Genomic DNA, 17,119 nt, shown 5'->3' with positions numbered 1-17,119 from the left:
AAAGGGATAAATCATGCTAGATATATAGCTTTTCAAGCTTTAATGAAATTTCATAGGATTTCGAAAATAATTTTTTACTTTGGATGAGTGAAAATTGATATCATAAGTAAGCAACAGAACATATTCAAATTTGAAACTTTAGGTAGCCAAAGAAAACATATAAAATCATAAAACAAAGATCGAAATCTCTCCTTTCCAAACACAAATTCGTTTCTTTCTTTCTTTATTTCTGTTTCAGAGGAGTCTAAATACACTTTCTTAATAGCGGCAAATATCAAATCCAAATTCACATAATTATATGATCAATCATGACAAAGTTGACGCAGTGATTAAAAGTATACAAAAATTTGTGAGACCATCTCACTGTGAGACAAGTTAAGATCCAAATTCAAGCTCATATCCAATGGTATATTTTTGCAATTACAAGTATATTGTTGAAATGTGAGTTTAAATATGATCTCTTGACCCGTCTCACACAAGACTCCTCCATATATATATATATATATATATATATATGGGAAGGCTAAAATAAGAACGCTGCTTAAAATATAAATTAGAAACCATTTTCAGCCCTTACATCATCAAGATCTACAGTTGATCTACGGTTGATTATATATATACATATATGCCTTGGTGAATTAGTCTATTATAAAGGAAACAAAGTTGAGATGCTTATAAAGTGGATGAACATCTAGCATCTTCCTGACCAAAAGAAGAAAAGAGAAAGTAAGTGCCACCTAAAACCATATGCAACTTTAACACTGAAAAGCAATGAGCACTGATTTACACAACATACCTCTTCTATGAACATGGGTTGGGATTGATCATCTGTTTCCAACACACGGACTGCTGCTCATTACCACTCATCCCACTTATTCATAAAGTCATTCCACATCCTTGCAGCAATCGAGTCTCGTCGTGCTGATGCCATCTGCTCATGAATGGAGAAAGCTGATGGCAGATCAGGTTGTTCGTCAAGAATAGGGGATTCTTCGACCATCCCAACTTCATTGCTATGGAATAACCAATCGTTCTCCTCCTCACGCCGGATGTGATTGTGTATCACACATGCAGCAATAACAATGTCCCTCTGTGTGTGGAAAGCGTATTGTGGGGCAAGTTTCAGGATCGGGAATCTTTCCTTCAGAACATTACAAGATCTCTGGATCGCGTTGCTTACAGATGCATGCCGGTGATTGAATAGTTCCTTAGCATTCCTAGGTAAGAGATTAGCACCTCGATATTCGTGAAGATAATACCGGACTCCTTCATATGGAGCCATAAATCCATCCATGTTATCGTAACCCAGATCAACAAGGTAATATTTACCTGTAATATAATATGTAGCTTGTGTGTTTCATGAAGATGATATGATATGGTTCGAGTTGAAGAAAGAAACGAACTATATAGAAAGCTCAATTGTTAAAGGATCCACCTTCAGGAACTTTAGGGAAGTTCTGATCCGGATCACTGAGGACGGCTCTTAGCACACGTGAATCGGCAACTGAGCCTTCCCAACCAGGATACACAAATATGAAATGGAGATCAAATGTACAGGCTACCAATACATTTTGTGATAAAATGCCTCTTCTGTTGCGAAATCTGGTCTGATCTTTCGCTGGAACATGTGCTGGAATATGCATTCCATCTATAACTCCAACGCAGTCCTAATAAGAGAAGGATAGAGTAACATCAAACTTTAAAATCAATATGAGCATTTGAAGTATAAGATTCAGATAACACCTCAAAGTATGGGTAGAATCTATTGCTTTTGAGGATCTCTGATGGGGTCGCGAGAGATGGCGGTTGAAGGAACTCACGGGACAGAGACTTAATTGCTTTCAATACATTATTAAAGTGCCTACTAATTGTCTCTCCAGAATGCTGAAACCGTTCTTGTATTACTCGGTTACGCTCATTGTGACCAACAATATTCAGGAAAATAGCCAACTGTTCCTCTATCATGACACCAGCTGTGTCACGTAGCATGCCTCTCTGTCGAAGAGTATCACTCAATTTATGAAAGACATGTTTGTCCATCCTAAACATTTCCCGACATAAATCATCAGAGCCATTCAGTACATCAGCCATGAAACCTGATCCTTTTGGTGACAAGCTACGAGCTGGCTGCCTTGTAAGGCTATTATAATAATGGTAACCTGCAGCTACTGCAACTAATTCCATCTCATCTAGTTCAATGTCGAAGTCGTCCATACTGATTGATGATTCTGTACATATTAGATTTTGAAACATGAGCCCATGTAAAGAAACTGACTTGAAAAAGTTAAGTTGACTTCAACACCAGCAGAAAAACAATTCAAAAAACTTTCCAGAGCTTTCAAGCACTAGCAACAGTGGGTGATCAAGGCAATGTAGGTCATAAGGTATATGAATAACATCATTTCATTATTTCAAGAACAGTATGTGGTCAAAGTTCAAAAACATTTATTAGAGTCAATCGACATTGGATGAATAGGCAGAGCAATTTCTAGTTTTTTCAATAACCACATTAAACTCCTCAGGCAATTGAACTTTAGAAAGCTCTACATTCTCCTTGTGGCGATGCCAGTTTGTCTCTCACACTTATATGGTATGAATGAGTCTCTTGCCAAGGGATTTTTGAATAAATGCAAAGCATAGAAGTAGAGACTCCAATCAATACCGTGCATTTGATCCAATGCTCCAGTCATTTGCTACAGTATATGATCCTCGATCTTGATGGTTGCAGGCTTGCAGCTGCCGTCATTTTTTAAGCTGCTAGTATTTCCAACATAGCAGCATAGTACACATGTAGGCTAATGACTTCTCTAACTGTGACCTGAATGATCAGTCAGAGGATAATTATTGCAAATCCTCTCACATGTTTGACTACTCTACTAATGCAGAAGAAGTGTCTTCATCTAGAAAATTAGAGCTAGCAGACATGCTTGACACTTAGCATCTACTATACTGGCAAGGACTTTGGTTCCAAGTGCCTTCTCCCAGATAGCAACAAAGACCATAATCATTTAAAGATTCTACAAAATCCAATGACCCAATAAAGGAATATTAAATATATCAAGCTAAATTTTTACCACATCACCCAGAAAAAGAAAAATCTTACAGGAATGCAACAGTGTACTACAAGTAAGAAAATTTATGAGAAAGAAGACCAGGTTGGCATGTTATCGTGTCTATTCTTGCTACTAAGAAAGATCTCAAGTTACAGGAAAAATAAATAAATATAGTTAGTTCAATCAACATTAAGGATGAACAAATATGATTTTAGTAGTCTGCGTGTGTTGGCCTAGCGGTAGAGTAGTTAATGCCTAAAGCCAAAGGACTTGGGTTCCAGTCCACCGCGGCGTGGTCTTTAAATTTGCTTATTTAATTGTTAATTTATCAAAAGAACATGTGATTTTACTAGTCTGCCAGTAATGGTGCGGATCCTCTGGAAGAAGGGGATTCAACATTCCTAGAACAGAATATGCAGGACAGGTGTTCAGAAAGAACTATGGAGTGGCAGGGTACTAGTGCATGTACTAATAAGGTTAAGTTCCCCAGTCTGGCCCTGTTAAGTGGACATTATAAAATACTGAATGCAATAGGAGCTCATATGATCTTCTAAATAAGCTATGCAAAAAAACAAGGGCAGTTCAGTAACATACAGGTTCGGAACTCCTAAGAGCGAGCCATACCAAATCAATCCAGAAGTTTGGTGTGCCATTTTACCAAGCTTAAGATCGAGTCAAAGTAGTCCAATTCGTTTCAGTTCAGTATTACACCAAACCCCAAACGTAACATTAGCTAATCCAGTTCAATTTTTACCGGCAGATTAATCTGAAATCGAACTCATTGCAAACTTATTTGAAGCCTATAAACCAATTAAGCAAAAAAAAATGACAGCATTATCTGAAAATAATCAAAATTGCACATCGTAGAGGCTTCATTTTTGCTTGATAGATAAGATGCTAGCCTGCATAGAACCTTTGGTTTTAGGTTTTACCATTCTGAATCCAGAGAAGAATACAGAGTACTAGAGTACGCGATAAGTGAAAATTGTTACACATAAATCAAGCATAAACACACAAAGCGCACATATGGAGATTTGTGAGTGTGTGTGTGTGAAAATATTCACTTTTAGTCGTGGAGCAAAAGTGCAGCGTACAAAAGTGACCAGATTCCGAAGGAGTGGCAGCGAAGTGAAGGAATAGAATAAGAGGATACCTAATGAAGATAGGGCGTATAATTTTGACAAATGAGAGTTTATCCCGGTTCAGTGGTGAAAGTCCTCACTCCCAGCGGCGGAGGACGGTGGTGCTCTGAGCGGACGACGGCGGACAAGATGGGCGAGCGTTAGGCGGAAGAACGAAACGGAGAATAAGAACCATTTTTGCCTTTCCGGACCCTGGCTAAACGGGTCCCTACACCCGAGACTGATATCCGGATTGGATCCAGAAACATAAATATTGCGAACCGCCCCAACATCCGTTTAGCCCTGTGCAGCTTACAGTTACAGCTATGCTTGTAATTTTTTTTATTAAGTTTAAATAAATTATTTTAATATAACTACAAAAATAAAATATTTATATTTTGATTAATGCGTAAAATGAAAGAAAATCATGTTTGTTTCCATTCATTAAATGATAACTATATAAAAAAAATTCCATTCATTTTCAACGTTATTTCTTCTTGCCTTTCTGCTAAAAAATTATGGGCCAACAGTTTTTAGTTTCAATAATCTGCTAATTGAGCAAAAAGTATTTAACATATTTTCAATAGTTGAGCAATCGTACGCAGTCTAAGCATTTTCCTCGTGATTTTGATGCTATTAAAGATTCTTTAGAAAAATGATTTTGCGAAAATAGGTTTTAGAATGTGTGAAATTGCCTGGATGTTTAATTTCAAGAGTTAATCGCTTAAAAAACAAATTTTAGTTTTATTTTTATTTTTAATACATTTTATAGATTATAATAATAGCACTAATATATAATTTTTTTAAGGATAATAATAACAATAATATATGGATGCACTTCAAAATGTAGCAACGAAAAAGAAACTGAAAACAAGAATAATAATAACAATAACAATAACATATTAATATCACACATTTTATTAATTATCACAATAATAATACTATCACTTTTCAATTCCAGCAAAATATGGATGCACTTCAAAATGTAGCAACGAAAAAGAAACTGAAAATAAAATGGATTATCAATCGAAAATTTCAAAAGACAAAATTCCGTTGCCGGGACTTGAACCCGGGTCTCTCGGGTGAGAGCCGAGTATCCTAACCAACTAGACTACAACGGATTTTTGAATTTCTAAGTGTTTCTATTTTATAAGTATTTATAAAAAAACTGAAAATCAAAATGGATTACCAATCGAACTTTCTAAATTATATTTATATTACAAATATTTATTACGTTCTTTTGAAATAAATTATTTAATTCAAAATAATAAATATATTAATAATTTTTTATACTAAACATAGTTAAGAATTATTCTTAATTTTAGTAGATAATATAAGTTATACGTAATAATTTATATTTTCAAGTTGAATTACTTAACGAACTTGTTTACGAGCTAATAAACCGAATACTATCAAACGTAAGTTTGATTTGTTTATTTATCGAATTTCTTTAAATGAATTTGAACAAACTTAATTTTTTCAAGCGGAACTTGGATTATTTACAATCCTAGCTTGCCAAGCACAAATATGGATGGACATTTTTAGTATAACTTTAAGATATCAATGAATTCCATTTCTATTTTATCTTAATATTTTGTTGCGCATTTCATGTGTCTTTTTCAGGTAGCTAAATAAAGTGGGGATCGGATAGTACTTAATCTGAGGAAGTTTAATTGTTAACGCATATAATTATAATAGATTATCGAAGAGCTCCAAGAAAGTGATGCAAGTATGTGGATTAGTTGAAAACCCGAATGATGTTTATAAAAATTGAATATTCATATTGCATGCAATTGAAAATTGAGATGACGACATAAGATCATCCGCTACTTCAAATGATATCAACCAAATATTTGGTCTGCAATCAAAACAAACTCGCACATCTTTAAATTAAAAATTCAAAGTATCGATCCATGCAACACATTTAATTTCTTAAAAGTTTCTTGCACTATCGATTCAAAACCCAAACTAATTTACGACTTAATTAATTAATTAATTAAGAGAAGCATGAAGACGGTGATTTGGGATTGCTACAAGTTGGACAGCTCTTGGCGCAGTAAGCCCAAAAAGATCATTCATGTCGAGATCATCAGGTTTCATCTGATTAGGCAATTCCCAATTGAAGGCATGGCAAAGGTGAGCCACAGTCAACTCCAATGCATAAAGCCCTAATTGCATCCCGGGGCATGACCTCCGACCCGACCCGAATGGTATGTACTCGAAGTTACTCCCCTTAAAATCAGGGGCGTCGCTCTTCAAGAACCTAGCCGGGTTAAAAGTATTGGGTTCGACCCAAGTAGTCTTATCCCGCCCAATCGCCCACGCGTTGATCATGACCCGGGCCTTGGCCGGGATTCTGTAGCCGTGGACGGACGTATCAGTGGCCGTCTCGTGGAGGAGAAGGGGGATAGGAGGATGGAGACGGAGAGTCTCTTTGATCACACATCGGAGGTATGTAAGTTTTTCAAGGTCCGACTCCTCCACGTTGCGATCAAGCCCTACCACTTGAGCAAGCTCTTCTTGGACTTTTTCGAGCTCCTTGGGACTCTTCATTAGCTCCGCCATGGCCCATTCGATGGCTGAGGCAACAGTTTCAGTCCCACCAAACATCACATCCTTAATTACGTACAAAAACAAACTTATTATAATATGGACGATCAAAAATAATGCCCCTATCTAAAGATAAGTTTATAATTTGTTCGATCATATTTGATAAACTTATACATAACGTTTTTGCTATTTTCCCCGAGTTTATACGTAGGAAATGTTATTTAGCCACACGGGATCAGACAACGTCTACGTCACAACGATGTGGGGGCCTATTTTTAACTAATTGTGTGCAATATAAAATTAGACAATAGAGATTTGGGCGATTCGTTTCCTATATCAGTGACGTTTAAATCAACTCCTAAATAAATGTGTGGATTTTGGAGTGTGTGTGTGTGTGTAAGGATTAGGTAATTAGTTATGTTTTAAAACTATTAATTAATGGCGTCACCTAACACGATGAGAAATACGCGTAACATTCCAAAAATATACTCCTATAATTTAGACAATAAAAATATCTTAAAGGATTCTAAAAAAGTAGTGACTTTGCAACTAGTAGTTCTGAGAATTGAGATATATAATAATTGGTTTAGCAAAAGAATTTCCTGATTCCTCTATGGGTGTGTTTACTTTTGATAGAAAAGGTTAGAAAAAGTATATTTTCCATCATTTTCACATGCTTCCTATGATGGATAATTTTCTCCGGTCAGGCCCCTTTTCACTCATTTTCTCACAAATGTTGGATAATATTATCCTATTGGGAGGGTGTGAAAATATTTTCCAACATTTCAATTTGTTTATCCATTTATTTCTAACAAAGTAAACATATGATAAAAAAAAGGAGAAAAAGATAATATTATCTCACATTTTCTTATCCATCCTTTTCAAATGAAAATTTATCACCAAAGTAAACACACCCTAGGGAGAATAAAACAACTGGCTAGCACAAAAATGTGAAAGGGAAATTAAGTCTTGCATGTGTCAAATTATTGTCAAGACCCATGTAATCACATGCCAAATTCAGACACAACTAATTAAATCAGACGAATCATTTTGTGAATTATGTAAAAAACTTAAAATGAATGTATGTTGTTACCATGATGAGAGCCTTGATATTATCTCGAGTGATTGTAATAGATGAGTTTGAGTCGTTGATTTGGGCATTTTCAGAGTAAAACTCCATCAACTCATCCACCATATCATCCTCTGCGGAATCGGAATTATTCTTGTGATCTCTCTTTTTAATATGATCGTCGATTATGGTATCAATAAAGGCATCGAGCGAGGCACGAGCTGTGGCGAGGCGTTGATTGAAATCGCGGGCGTTGATCCATCCCAAGCACGGGATGAAATCCGCAACATTAAAAGCTCCAAAAAGTTTGGAAAATTCCTGCATAATCTTGACAAACTCCCCCTGGCCCTCTTGCGAGATGGAGCCGAAGGCGGCCCGGTAGGTTATATTCTTGGTCAATCCGAGCACCATTTCTCCGATGTTGACAGCCGCGCCAACCCGAGAATCCACGTCTTTCATCAAGGAATTGATTTCTTCGCGAACCGAGGCCCATGATTCGGCCCGCTTTCGGCTGAAGACTTTGGTTACGCAGATCTTCCTCATCTGCCTCCACAACGGCCCGTAATGGGCGAACGCCATGTCGGCCCGATCGTAGGTTAAGTAGCTTATGGCGATAGTCGCGGGCCGGTTCGAGAACACGTTGTCCTGGGCTTGGAGGACTTCCCGGGCCATCTCCGCCGTCGACACCGCCACCATGTGCACTTTTCCCACTTTCAGGTGGAACAGCCCGCCGTGGACCTTGGCTAGCGCCGCCAGCCCGCGGTGGTTCAGCTCGCTCACCATGCCCATGCTGCCTATCACGGGGAGCCCCTTCGGCCCGGGAGGTAAAGGCACTTTCTTTCTCGCTGCTTTCTTTATCAAAACGGCCATGGATAAGACAAGGACTGCTATTGCTAAGGGCATCATGATCATGTCCATGCTTGTGCTATTTTTGCAGAGTGGCTCGCTATATATGAGTGTTAAGAGATTTTTCAACTCTACATTTATTTTAAAAACTTGTGTAGAGTTTTTAGGAAAAGGGAGAGTAGTTAATGGAATGAGATTCAGTGTACCACACTGAATGTCTCATTGTGTGTCCCACTTTCAATTTTGTTTAGTTTCTTATATATTTTTTCTTCAATTTTAATTTTGTATGATTTAGTTTAATTTTGTGATTATTAATTAGGGTTTATTCCATCAATTAAGGGTATATAATTATTTTTTATTATTTAATTTCATTTTTATTAGCTAATAATAGGTTGATAAATTCAAAGTCATGGTATATACTTTTTAAAAAATTTACTTTTTTGAAATAAAAATTAATTATAATTCATAATATTATAATAAATTTTATTTTTATAAAAAATATTTTTAAAATAATATATATAAGCATGGGACACAGTGGCACACATAGAATTGTGGGACACTGGATCTCATCCCGTAGTTAATACAGTATATACACAGGAATGTTATGCTACATACCTTACGTGAGCACCACTCACGTTTAGCTATCGTTACATTATCTTTTTTGTTTTAGACATTTATTTTTATTCTTATACTTCATAACTTGTTATTAGGATCATTAATTTTATAAATAACATAAAAATCAAAGTCCAATTTGTTCATATTCTCTTTAACTCCAAATAATTAATAAAAAGAACAAATCGGACTTTGATTTTTATGTTATTTATAAAATTAATGATCCTAATAACGATTTATGAAGTATTAAAATAAAATAAATGTCTAAAACAAAAAAGATAATGCTAACGATTTATGAAGTATTAAAATAAAATAAATGTCTAAAACAAAAAAGATAATGCTAACAATGGTTAAATGTGAGTGTGCTTACATAAGGTGGTCAACATTCCTCTCTCTATATATAGTAGATATATTAGTTCTCGGGTCCCATAAATATATCACATTAATTGTAGTATATGTTGTTTGATATGAAACCGAAATTGAAAGGGATGAGAATCTCTAATTAACTAATTTTGGGGAATAATGATTTTCTAACATGTGCGAAAATGGGAACTTATACAATGCGTTTTTCATTTGTTACTATTAGTTTATGCACAATTAAGGTAGAAATATAGAAAAAGAGCTTAAGGCAGTTTAAGGCACAATTTATGGATTTTCTATTTTATTCTTTTTATATATTTATTATTATATTTATAAAATATAAATCTATTTTGATATACATTTATTTGTCACCCAAATCTATAAAAAAATACTTTATATCTATAGCTATTGATAAGGCTTATAAATAAATATATTTAAATTAATAGATTTTTTTAAATAATAGATTACCAATTAAAATAACACTAATTACACGTACAACGTATGTTCTTTCGGCTAATTATGAAAATGGTAATGTGCTCGACGCCAATTACTTTTTCTCGATCGTTTTATACGCAAACTTAATATACAAATAAGAATTCATATATAATTTTTGCTTCCATGATAAATCATACTATTATGTTGGAATTACGTTACGTACATCCGTGATATAAGTCATAATTGAATATTACATATACTTGTTAAAGTCCCATTCAATTTAAATAAAATGGAAATTGGTGTTTAATGAAACCAACACCTAAAACTATGGAGAAAAACCATGAACTATACCTAGTGTAATGACTGGAAGAAGACGGAGTAAAGAACAATCGGAAATCTTGCACGAAAGGAGAAAATATCAGTTGTATTTGAAAATATGAGATAGCGTAAAAAATAATACACGAGCTCGGGCCCTATTTATAGATTTACAAGCAGAGGGGTAAAATGGTAAAAACATCTTCGGTGCATGCGTCTTGTGTGACGGAAGGGTACAATGGTAATTCCGATAATACGCGGGAGACCTTCCCGCGCGTTTATTGGCTCCTCTGATGGAAATATCTTCTCTGGCGAAGGCGTTTTCTCTGGTGATGTTGACATCTCTGGCGCGGATGACTCCTCTGGAAAAGAGGGCTCCTCTGTCAGGAATGACTTCTCTGGTGCGGATGACTCCTCTGGCTAGAGTCATTCCTCTGATGGGTGAAATCCTTCTGGTAAAAATGGTTCTTCTGACCCATACGGTTCCTCTGATGAGAGTGATTCCCCTGATTTGTACTCTCTCCCTACTCTGCATATATTGCTCCTCACCAACCACTCCCCCCTCTAGTCTGGTTGAACCGGGTATTCTTCGTGTTCAACCAGTGGTGTGTTATCAGCATCAACACTTTGTTGTTTTCCTTGACCCCTGTAAATCATAAAGACATAAGCATTTTGATATTATGAGAGAATAAAAAGAAGCCCTGTAAATTGTTCTCTGGCGTTTTTGTTACTCCTGCCCCCTGGTCTGGCTAGTTCACTCTGGAGAGGTGCAACTAGTCAGAGGACTCGCCCGCGTGGATGACGTCATCCGCATTAAATGTCTGCCCAGTCTACAGTATTTTCCCCGTACCCCGAGGTTACTTTTTAACCTTTGCGTCCTTTCGCCTTTCCGTAGAAATTCTCATCCGTTGATTTCTTTCGTATGCCACGTGCCGTTCATCCCACGTGCTGATGGTTACCCGCATACAATCTTACTTAGCCGATTCGAACTCCCCTTTTTTCACTATTCTTCTTCTCCAAGTTTTCCGAGCGAATTTTCTGCATTTTCCGGCGATTTCCTCACTGTTCCGGTCTTCTCCCCCGACCCTTCCGCTCCAGGTTTTACCGTCCATCTTTCTCCGGTCTAGGTAACTCGCGTATCCTCTTCACTGCAATTTTGTGTTTAATCGTAGTGTAGTGGTATAACTGTTGGTGCTCTGATTGAGCGTGCTAGAAACCCTAGGGTTGGCATCTCCCATCATGGCCTGCACCTCCGCCCCTCGACCCTCTCGCTCGCCCTCTCCTTCTGCCCGAGACCCTTCATCTTCCTCCCCATCGCGGCAAGATCTTGAAAATCTTCCTTCCCCCTCTGTTTCTGACGAATCTCAAACTGCATCCCCCCCTTCTTCACCTAAGAAAAAAGGGAAAAAGCCCCGCCAACCCCCCAAAAGTGTTCCTCCATCCCGCCTTAGTGTCGCGGAGGTGGAAAAATTGAAAAGCAAATGTAGGCGTCCTGCAGGTTTAAAGTTCGAGGCCTTCTCTAAGGATTCAACGCCTCCCGAGAAACTTCGCCATCACAAGTTGATAGTCGTTTGGAAAGCCCAGATAGAGGCTGGTTTGAGGCTCCCTCCCCCCACCTTGCTGGTTGACGTTTGTAATTACTTTCACATCCCCTTTTTTCAAGTCGCTCCTTCTGCTATTCGGAGGTTATATGCCTTCCATGTTTTGTGCCGGGCTAACGGTGTTGGGGACACCGCCAAGCTATTTTGTCAGACCCAGACCCTTCGCATGCAAGGCAGTCCCTTGTATAGTTTTGCCTCTCACCCTAAATATCCTACTACTTTTCTTTCCTCCCTGAATTCCTTGGATAAGGGCTTCCTGAAATATTATTGTTATGTGCGCACCCTTTTCGGCAACTGGCGCGATTATGGTGCTTCGAAGCTGGAATGGCATACAAGTCGCACTACTTATAAACCAGCCTCTTCCGAAGTCCCTTCTACCCGTGACCAGGGTATTATAGCTCACCTTAATGCTATGAATAAGGCCCAGCCTCTAGACTGTAGGTACTTGGCCGAGAACAATTCCTCTCTGGCATATAATGGTCTGTTTCCCCTGTATCCAGCGAGATCAATAGGTAAAAAATATACATTAGAAAACACATTAGCTTTTGTTACCCTGCTTTTAATGATGTGAAATTTTGGTTTGCAGATATGTCTTGGAGATCGAAATGTGGGGACAATTTGCCTGACACCCCTTCTCTTGCTGGCAGCGGAGCGCATGGCCCAAGCGGTTCTGCTTCCAGAACAAGTCCCTCGGAGCAGCCTGCTGGTTCCGAACTGATCCCCATTCCCCCTGTAGTTGAAATCCCAGAGGGGAATGTGGAAGCCTCGCACCCCTTTGATGCGGAGGAAGTTGATGCGGGGGCTCTTGTTCACAGACGTAGGCACTCCAGTGCTGGTGACACCGCTGACACCCGTGAAGAAGATATCCAAGTCGTGGATATTATCGATGAGGTTCCTTCACCTGATTCGGCTCCCGATGCCACCCTTGCCGATCTTACGAAGAAGAGGAAGAGAGGTTCCCTGATCTCTGTGGGTGAGAAGGAGAGACAGGAGGGCCTAAAAAAGGCTGGCAAGTCCTCAGAGCCAGCGAGGAGGTCTGCTGGTGGTGTGAAGATTCTCACTCCTGCTGGGGACAAGGGCAAAGGGCCAGCGAAGAAGTCAGCTGGTGGTTCCAAGGTTCTCCCCTCTGCCGGTGGAAAGGGTAAGGGCAAAGCTGTGGTGCCCTCGGCTGCTGAGTCAGAGGATCTTGTTCCTGGGCCCATTTCGAGTTTATCGGGTAAGGCATTAGTTAATGCGCTGCTAGCTCGTGTCCACTCGGAGGACCAGGAGAAAGTGGAGAATTTGTCTCGGGCGTCTCTGGCTACTCAGCTATGCCAGCTGGCTCTTCAGGTACCCTGCATATTATATCTTTGCCATAAAAAATTCGAGTTACTAACCTCTCTATTGTTCTGTTGGGCCCCCTTCTGTTTGCTTGCAGGTAGAGTCACGGTTATGGGGTGCCGTTAAGTGCATCCATGACTATGATATGGCAGAGAAGGAAAGAGAAAAAGAGCAGGTAGAGGTCGCCAAGCGCGATGATGTTGTTGCTGGAGTTGTGGAGCGCTTGAGCAAGGCTGAGGCGGAGATTGTTGAGTTGAAAGCTAAATTAGCTCAGGTGGAGGTGGAGAGAGCGTCCTTGGCCTCCGAATTATCGAGGGCCACAAAAGAGGGCCATGAATGCCTGGCCAGGTTCAAAGCTAGTTATGAAAGAGACTACGAGGAAGCCAGGCGGGGCTGGAAAAGGATACTTGTGGAAGCTCAGAACCGCGCGTTCGTCCTGGGGGCTCGAGATCAACGCCTGGAGTATTTTTTGTCTCCGCGGGGTCAACATTTCCTGGGGTTGATGCTGGAAGGCACTCTGGAGGCTTTCAAAAAGACTCCCGAATACTTGGCGGATTTTGGACCCCTCTTTGCTTATGTGATAGAGCAAACAGCTTCCAAGGCACTGGAGATGGCGGGGGCCACCCCAGAGCAACTTGCCACTTTGAATTTCAGAGCCCTGATGGATAACCTCCAGGATGAGGAGATAAATAAGCGGATGGGGATCCCTGCGCATTCTCCAGAGAAGCCAGAGTGGTGGTACCCAGTACTAGAGAAGGCCATTCCCTATTTTTCTCTTGGGATTGGATCTGACTCGCTGCCCTCCACTCCTGTGTATGCACCTGCGTTCTCTGCTTCCTTGGCGCGCTTTGTGAACCGGCTGCGGGATCCTTCTGGCGAGAGCTCCCGAACATTTTCCCAATTCGGCCTGGAGCCTCCCCTGCCCTCTGACTTAGCGGCTTCTGTCTTCACCGACTCTGCCCCTTCCCCCGCTGCGGTGGGACAGCTGTTCGACCTGTACCAAAATGAGGATCTGTATGTGCAAGAGGCTGCAAAGTTGTTGGATTTGGGAGTTCGTCTTCCTCAAGTGAAGGAAACTGGCCCGTTGCCCGTGTTCACAGAGAAAGCCGTTTCTGGCCATGCTTCTGCCAGTGGTGTTCCTCCCCTAATTTCATCTGCCTCTGCTCCTGTCTCCTCTGCTGCTGCTCAAGCTGCTTCTGTTCCTCCCTCTTGATGTTCCCCCTTTTACTCCTGACTTTATCAAAAGGAAAATTTTGTAACTCTTTAATTTGTACCAACTGAACACTTACCGCCGGTTTTTGATGTACATCTTTGCCTCTTGGGCATGTTTTAATGAAATTTCGTTCCCCTCCTTGCTTCTTTTATCTCTGTTATTTGTGTTGTTTTCGCTGCCTGTTGAGGTGGGGTTTATATTTCCGTTTTTCCCCTGTTGATTTGAATTGGCTTGTTATGATTGTTGTTGATGCTTCTCTGATCCCCTCCCTTGGAATTGCTTTAATTTCTTGTGATGACTCCTCTTCTGCGGATTGAGATGACTCCTCTGGCGAGGATCGTGATGACTCCTCTGGCGAGGATTGTGACGACTCCTCTGGCGAGGATTGAGATGACTCCTCTGGCGAGGATTGTGATGACTCCTCTGGTGAGGATTGTGATGACTCCTCTGGCGAGGATTGTGATGACCCCTCTGGCGAGGATGGTGATGACTCCTCTGGCGAGGATGGTGATGACTCCTCTGGCGAGGATGGTGATGACTCCTCTGGCGAGGATGGTGATGACTCCTCGGGCGAGGATGGTGATGACTCCTCGGGCGAGGATTGTGATGGCTCCTCTGTCGAGGATGGTGATGACTCCTCTGGCGAGGATTTGGTTAACTCTTCTAGGAAGGATTTCACCGCCTCCTCTGACGAGGATTTGGTTGATTCTTCTGAAAAAGATTTCACCGCTTCCTCTGACGAGGATTTGGTTGATTCCTCTGGAAAGGATTTCACCGCCTCCTCTGACGAGGATTTGGTTGATTTCTTTGCTGGCGATTTCGTGCTTCCCATCCAAGCTGCTTCCCATCCGCGCTGCTTCCCATCCAAGCTGCTTCCCATTCAAGCTTGAGCACTCTGCGCGGAGCATGGAAGACCCGGAGGGTGCAACCAACTTTCGCGGCTTACGATTAAATAGTAACCCTCTGCGTGGAGCATGGAAGGCCCGGGTGGCACGACCAACTTTCACGGCTTACGATTAAATAGTAACCCTCTGCGTGGAGCATGGAAGGCCCGGGTGGCACGACCAACTTTCACGGCTTACGATTAAATGCTATCTCTGCGCGGAGCATGGAGGGCCCGGGCGGCACAACCAACTTTCGCGGCTTACGATTGACAGGGACACCCTGCATGGAGCTTGGCAGACCCGGGGGGGTGCACACCACCTTCCATGGCTTATGGTTAAATGCAACCTCTGCGCGGAGCATGGAGGACCCGGGGGGTGTAACCAACTTTCGCGGCTTATGATTAAGTGCAATCTCTGCGCGGAGCATGGAGGGCCCGAATGGCACGACCAACTTTCGCGGCTTACGATTGAATAGTAACCCCCTGCACGGAGCATGGAAGACCCGGGGGGTGCGACCAACTTTCGTGGCTTATGGTTAAAGGATCACCCTGCACGAAGTTTGGCAGACCCGGGGGGTGCACGCCTCCTTTCGTGGCTTATGGTTAAGCGATCACCCTGCACGGAGCTTGGCAGACCCGGGGGGTGCACACCACCTTCCATGGCTTATGGTTAAATGCAACCTCTGCGCGGAGCATGGAAAACCCGGGGGGTGCAACCAACTTTCGCGGCTTATGATTAAGTGCTATCTCTGCGCGGAGCATGGAGGGCCCGAATGGCACGACCAACTTTCGCGGCTTACGATTGAAAGAACACCCTGCACGAAGCATGGAAAACCCGGAGGGTGTGACCAACTTTCGTGGCTTACGGTTAAAGCAACCTCTGCGCGGAGCATGGAAAACCCGGGGGGTGCAACCAACTTTCGCGGCTTACGATTAAGTGCTATCTCTGCGCGGAGCATGGAAGGCCCGAATGGCACAACCAACTTTCGCGGCTTACGATTGTCAGCAACCTCTGCGCGGAGCATGGAGGGCCCGAGTGGCACAACTAACTTTCGCGGCTTACGATTGTCAGCAACCTCTGCGCGGAGCATGGAGGGCCCGAGTGGCACAACCAACTTTCGCGGCTTACGATTGTCAGCAACCTCTGCGCGGAGCATGGAGGGCCCGAGTGGCACAACCAACTTTCGTGGCTTACGATTGTCAGCAACCCTTCTGTTCTGGTTGAGCGTGACCCTTCTGCTCTGGTGGAGCGTAATTCCTCTGATTTGCCCTAGTCTTGCTGAGAAGCGATTTTTGAATTTAAAAATTGGGACCTACGGGTATACACCCTACTCCCCCCTCTGGTGACATGTGCAATACTCTGTTATGAACATGTTGGCCCAATTATTTCTTACACCCTTCTCCGGCCCATAAGCTCATGCGGGCCCATTATCCCTTAGCCCATTTCTTAAGCCCAGAATCGCCTCTATATATATCCTCTTCCGATCCTTCCAACCCTGGATTCTGTTGATGTTTTGCCTCCCTAGATCGGTTGTAAGGCACTCAAGTAAGGGAATTTCCCCTCTAAACACTCACATCCCTGAGGGCTCCGCCTTTTCCCCTGTGCTTCTGGTGTAGATCTCTAACTTTGTGGTTGTAACGAGTGGAGTTCCCTTGCTTGAGTGTTTTATAACCAGGCTTCTCAGATCTAGCCGTTGATTTCCCAGATCTGGGCGTTGGGTTTCCGGATCTGAGCGTTGGT

At 41.5% G+C, this 17,119-nt stretch overlaps 3 protein-coding genes and 1 non-coding gene across 7 annotated transcripts; 1 reads left to right on the top strand and 3 right to left on the bottom strand.

Moving 5' to 3' along the window:
- Positions 1-524: 524 nt before the first annotated feature.
- On the bottom strand, positions 525-4,436 carry LOC131001000 (uncharacterized). 4 transcript variants are annotated; one of them, XR_009093837.1, is made up of 6 exons: positions 4,207-4,436; positions 2,663-2,818; positions 1,744-2,228; positions 1,436-1,667; positions 797-1,329; positions 525-702 (listed from the first exon to the last, which is right to left on the bottom strand). XR_009093837.1 is itself a non-coding variant. In XM_057927155.1 (5 exons), exons 2-5 carry the CDS (start codon positions 2,688-2,690, stop codon positions 857-859), a joined length of 1,218 nt encoding a protein of 405 aa, XP_057783138.1. In that variant the 5' UTR covers positions 2,691-2,818; positions 4,207-4,436; the 3' UTR covers positions 525-856. The 4 variants fall into 4 exon arrangements, 1 of the variants encoding a protein (XP_057783138.1); XR_009093838.1 differs by having other exon boundaries at positions 525-698; XR_009093839.1 differs by lacking the exon at positions 2,663-2,818.
- A 786-nt stretch (positions 4,437-5,222) lies between these two features.
- On the bottom strand, positions 5,223-5,295 carry TRNAE-CUC (transfer RNA glutamic acid (anticodon CUC)). The gene has a single exon. It is a non-coding gene; the product is annotated as a tRNA-Glu (tRNA).
- Positions 5,296-6,040: 745 nt separating this feature from the next.
- Positions 6,041-8,790, bottom strand: LOC131000998 (cytochrome P450 84A1-like). The gene is made up of 2 exons (XM_057927154.1): positions 7,818-8,790; positions 6,041-6,790 (listed from the first exon to the last, which is right to left on the bottom strand). The coding sequence occupies exons 1-2, from the start codon at positions 8,709-8,711 to the stop codon at positions 6,167-6,169; spliced, it is 1,518 nt and encodes a 505-aa protein (XP_057783137.1). The 5' UTR covers positions 8,712-8,790; the 3' UTR covers positions 6,041-6,166.
- Positions 8,791-11,923: 3,133 nt separating this feature from the next.
- Positions 11,924-14,495, top strand: LOC130998077 (uncharacterized). The gene is made up of 3 exons (XM_057923510.1): positions 11,924-13,291; positions 13,380-13,794; positions 14,005-14,495. The coding sequence occupies exons 1-3, from the start codon at positions 12,551-12,553 to the stop codon at positions 14,493-14,495; spliced, it is 1,647 nt and encodes a 548-aa protein (XP_057779493.1). The 5' UTR covers positions 11,924-12,550.
- The last annotated feature ends 2,624 nt before the right edge of the window (positions 14,496-17,119 follow it).

This window comes from Salvia miltiorrhiza, chromosome 8 (genome assembly GCF_028751815.1).
Source record: "Salvia miltiorrhiza cultivar Shanhuang (shh) chromosome 8, IMPLAD_Smil_shh, whole genome shotgun sequence".
Lineage (NCBI taxonomy): Eukaryota > Viridiplantae > Streptophyta > Magnoliopsida > Lamiales > Lamiaceae > Salvia > Salvia miltiorrhiza.
The sequence above is the reverse complement of the archived record's forward strand: the minus strand, read 5'-3'. Positions and strand labels throughout refer to the sequence as shown.

Excerpts from the sequence above, each read along its gene's own strand:
- LOC131000998 (XM_057927154.1), bottom strand. The coding sequence starts at position 8,711 with ATGGACATGATCATGATGCCCTTAGCAATAGCAGTCCTTGTCTTATCC. Across the intron at positions 6,791-7,817 it reads ATATCAAGGCTCTCATCATG|GATGTGATGTTTGGTGGGAC; the intron begins GTAACAACATAC and ends TACGTAATTAAG.
- LOC131001000 (XM_057927155.1), bottom strand. The coding sequence starts at position 2,690 with ATGACTGGAGCATTGGATCAAATGCACG. Across the intron at positions 2,229-2,662 it reads AGCATTGGATCAAATGCACG|AATCATCAATCAGTATGGAC; the intron begins GTATTGATTGGA and ends TAATATGTACAG. Across the intron at positions 1,330-1,435 it reads CTTCCCTAAAGTTCCTGAAG|GTAAATATTACCTTGTTGAT; the intron begins GTGGATCCTTTA and ends ATTATATTACAG.
- LOC130998077 (XM_057923510.1), top strand. The coding sequence starts at position 12,551 with ATGTCTTGGAGATCGAAATGTGGGGACAATTTGCCTGACACCCCTTCT. Across the intron at positions 13,292-13,379 it reads TATGCCAGCTGGCTCTTCAG|GTAGAGTCACGGTTATGGGG; the intron begins GTACCCTGCATA and ends GTTTGCTTGCAG. Across the intron at positions 13,795-14,004 it reads CCTGGGGTTGATGCTGGAAG|AGAAGCCAGAGTGGTGGTAC; the intron begins GCACTCTGGAGG and ends CGCATTCTCCAG.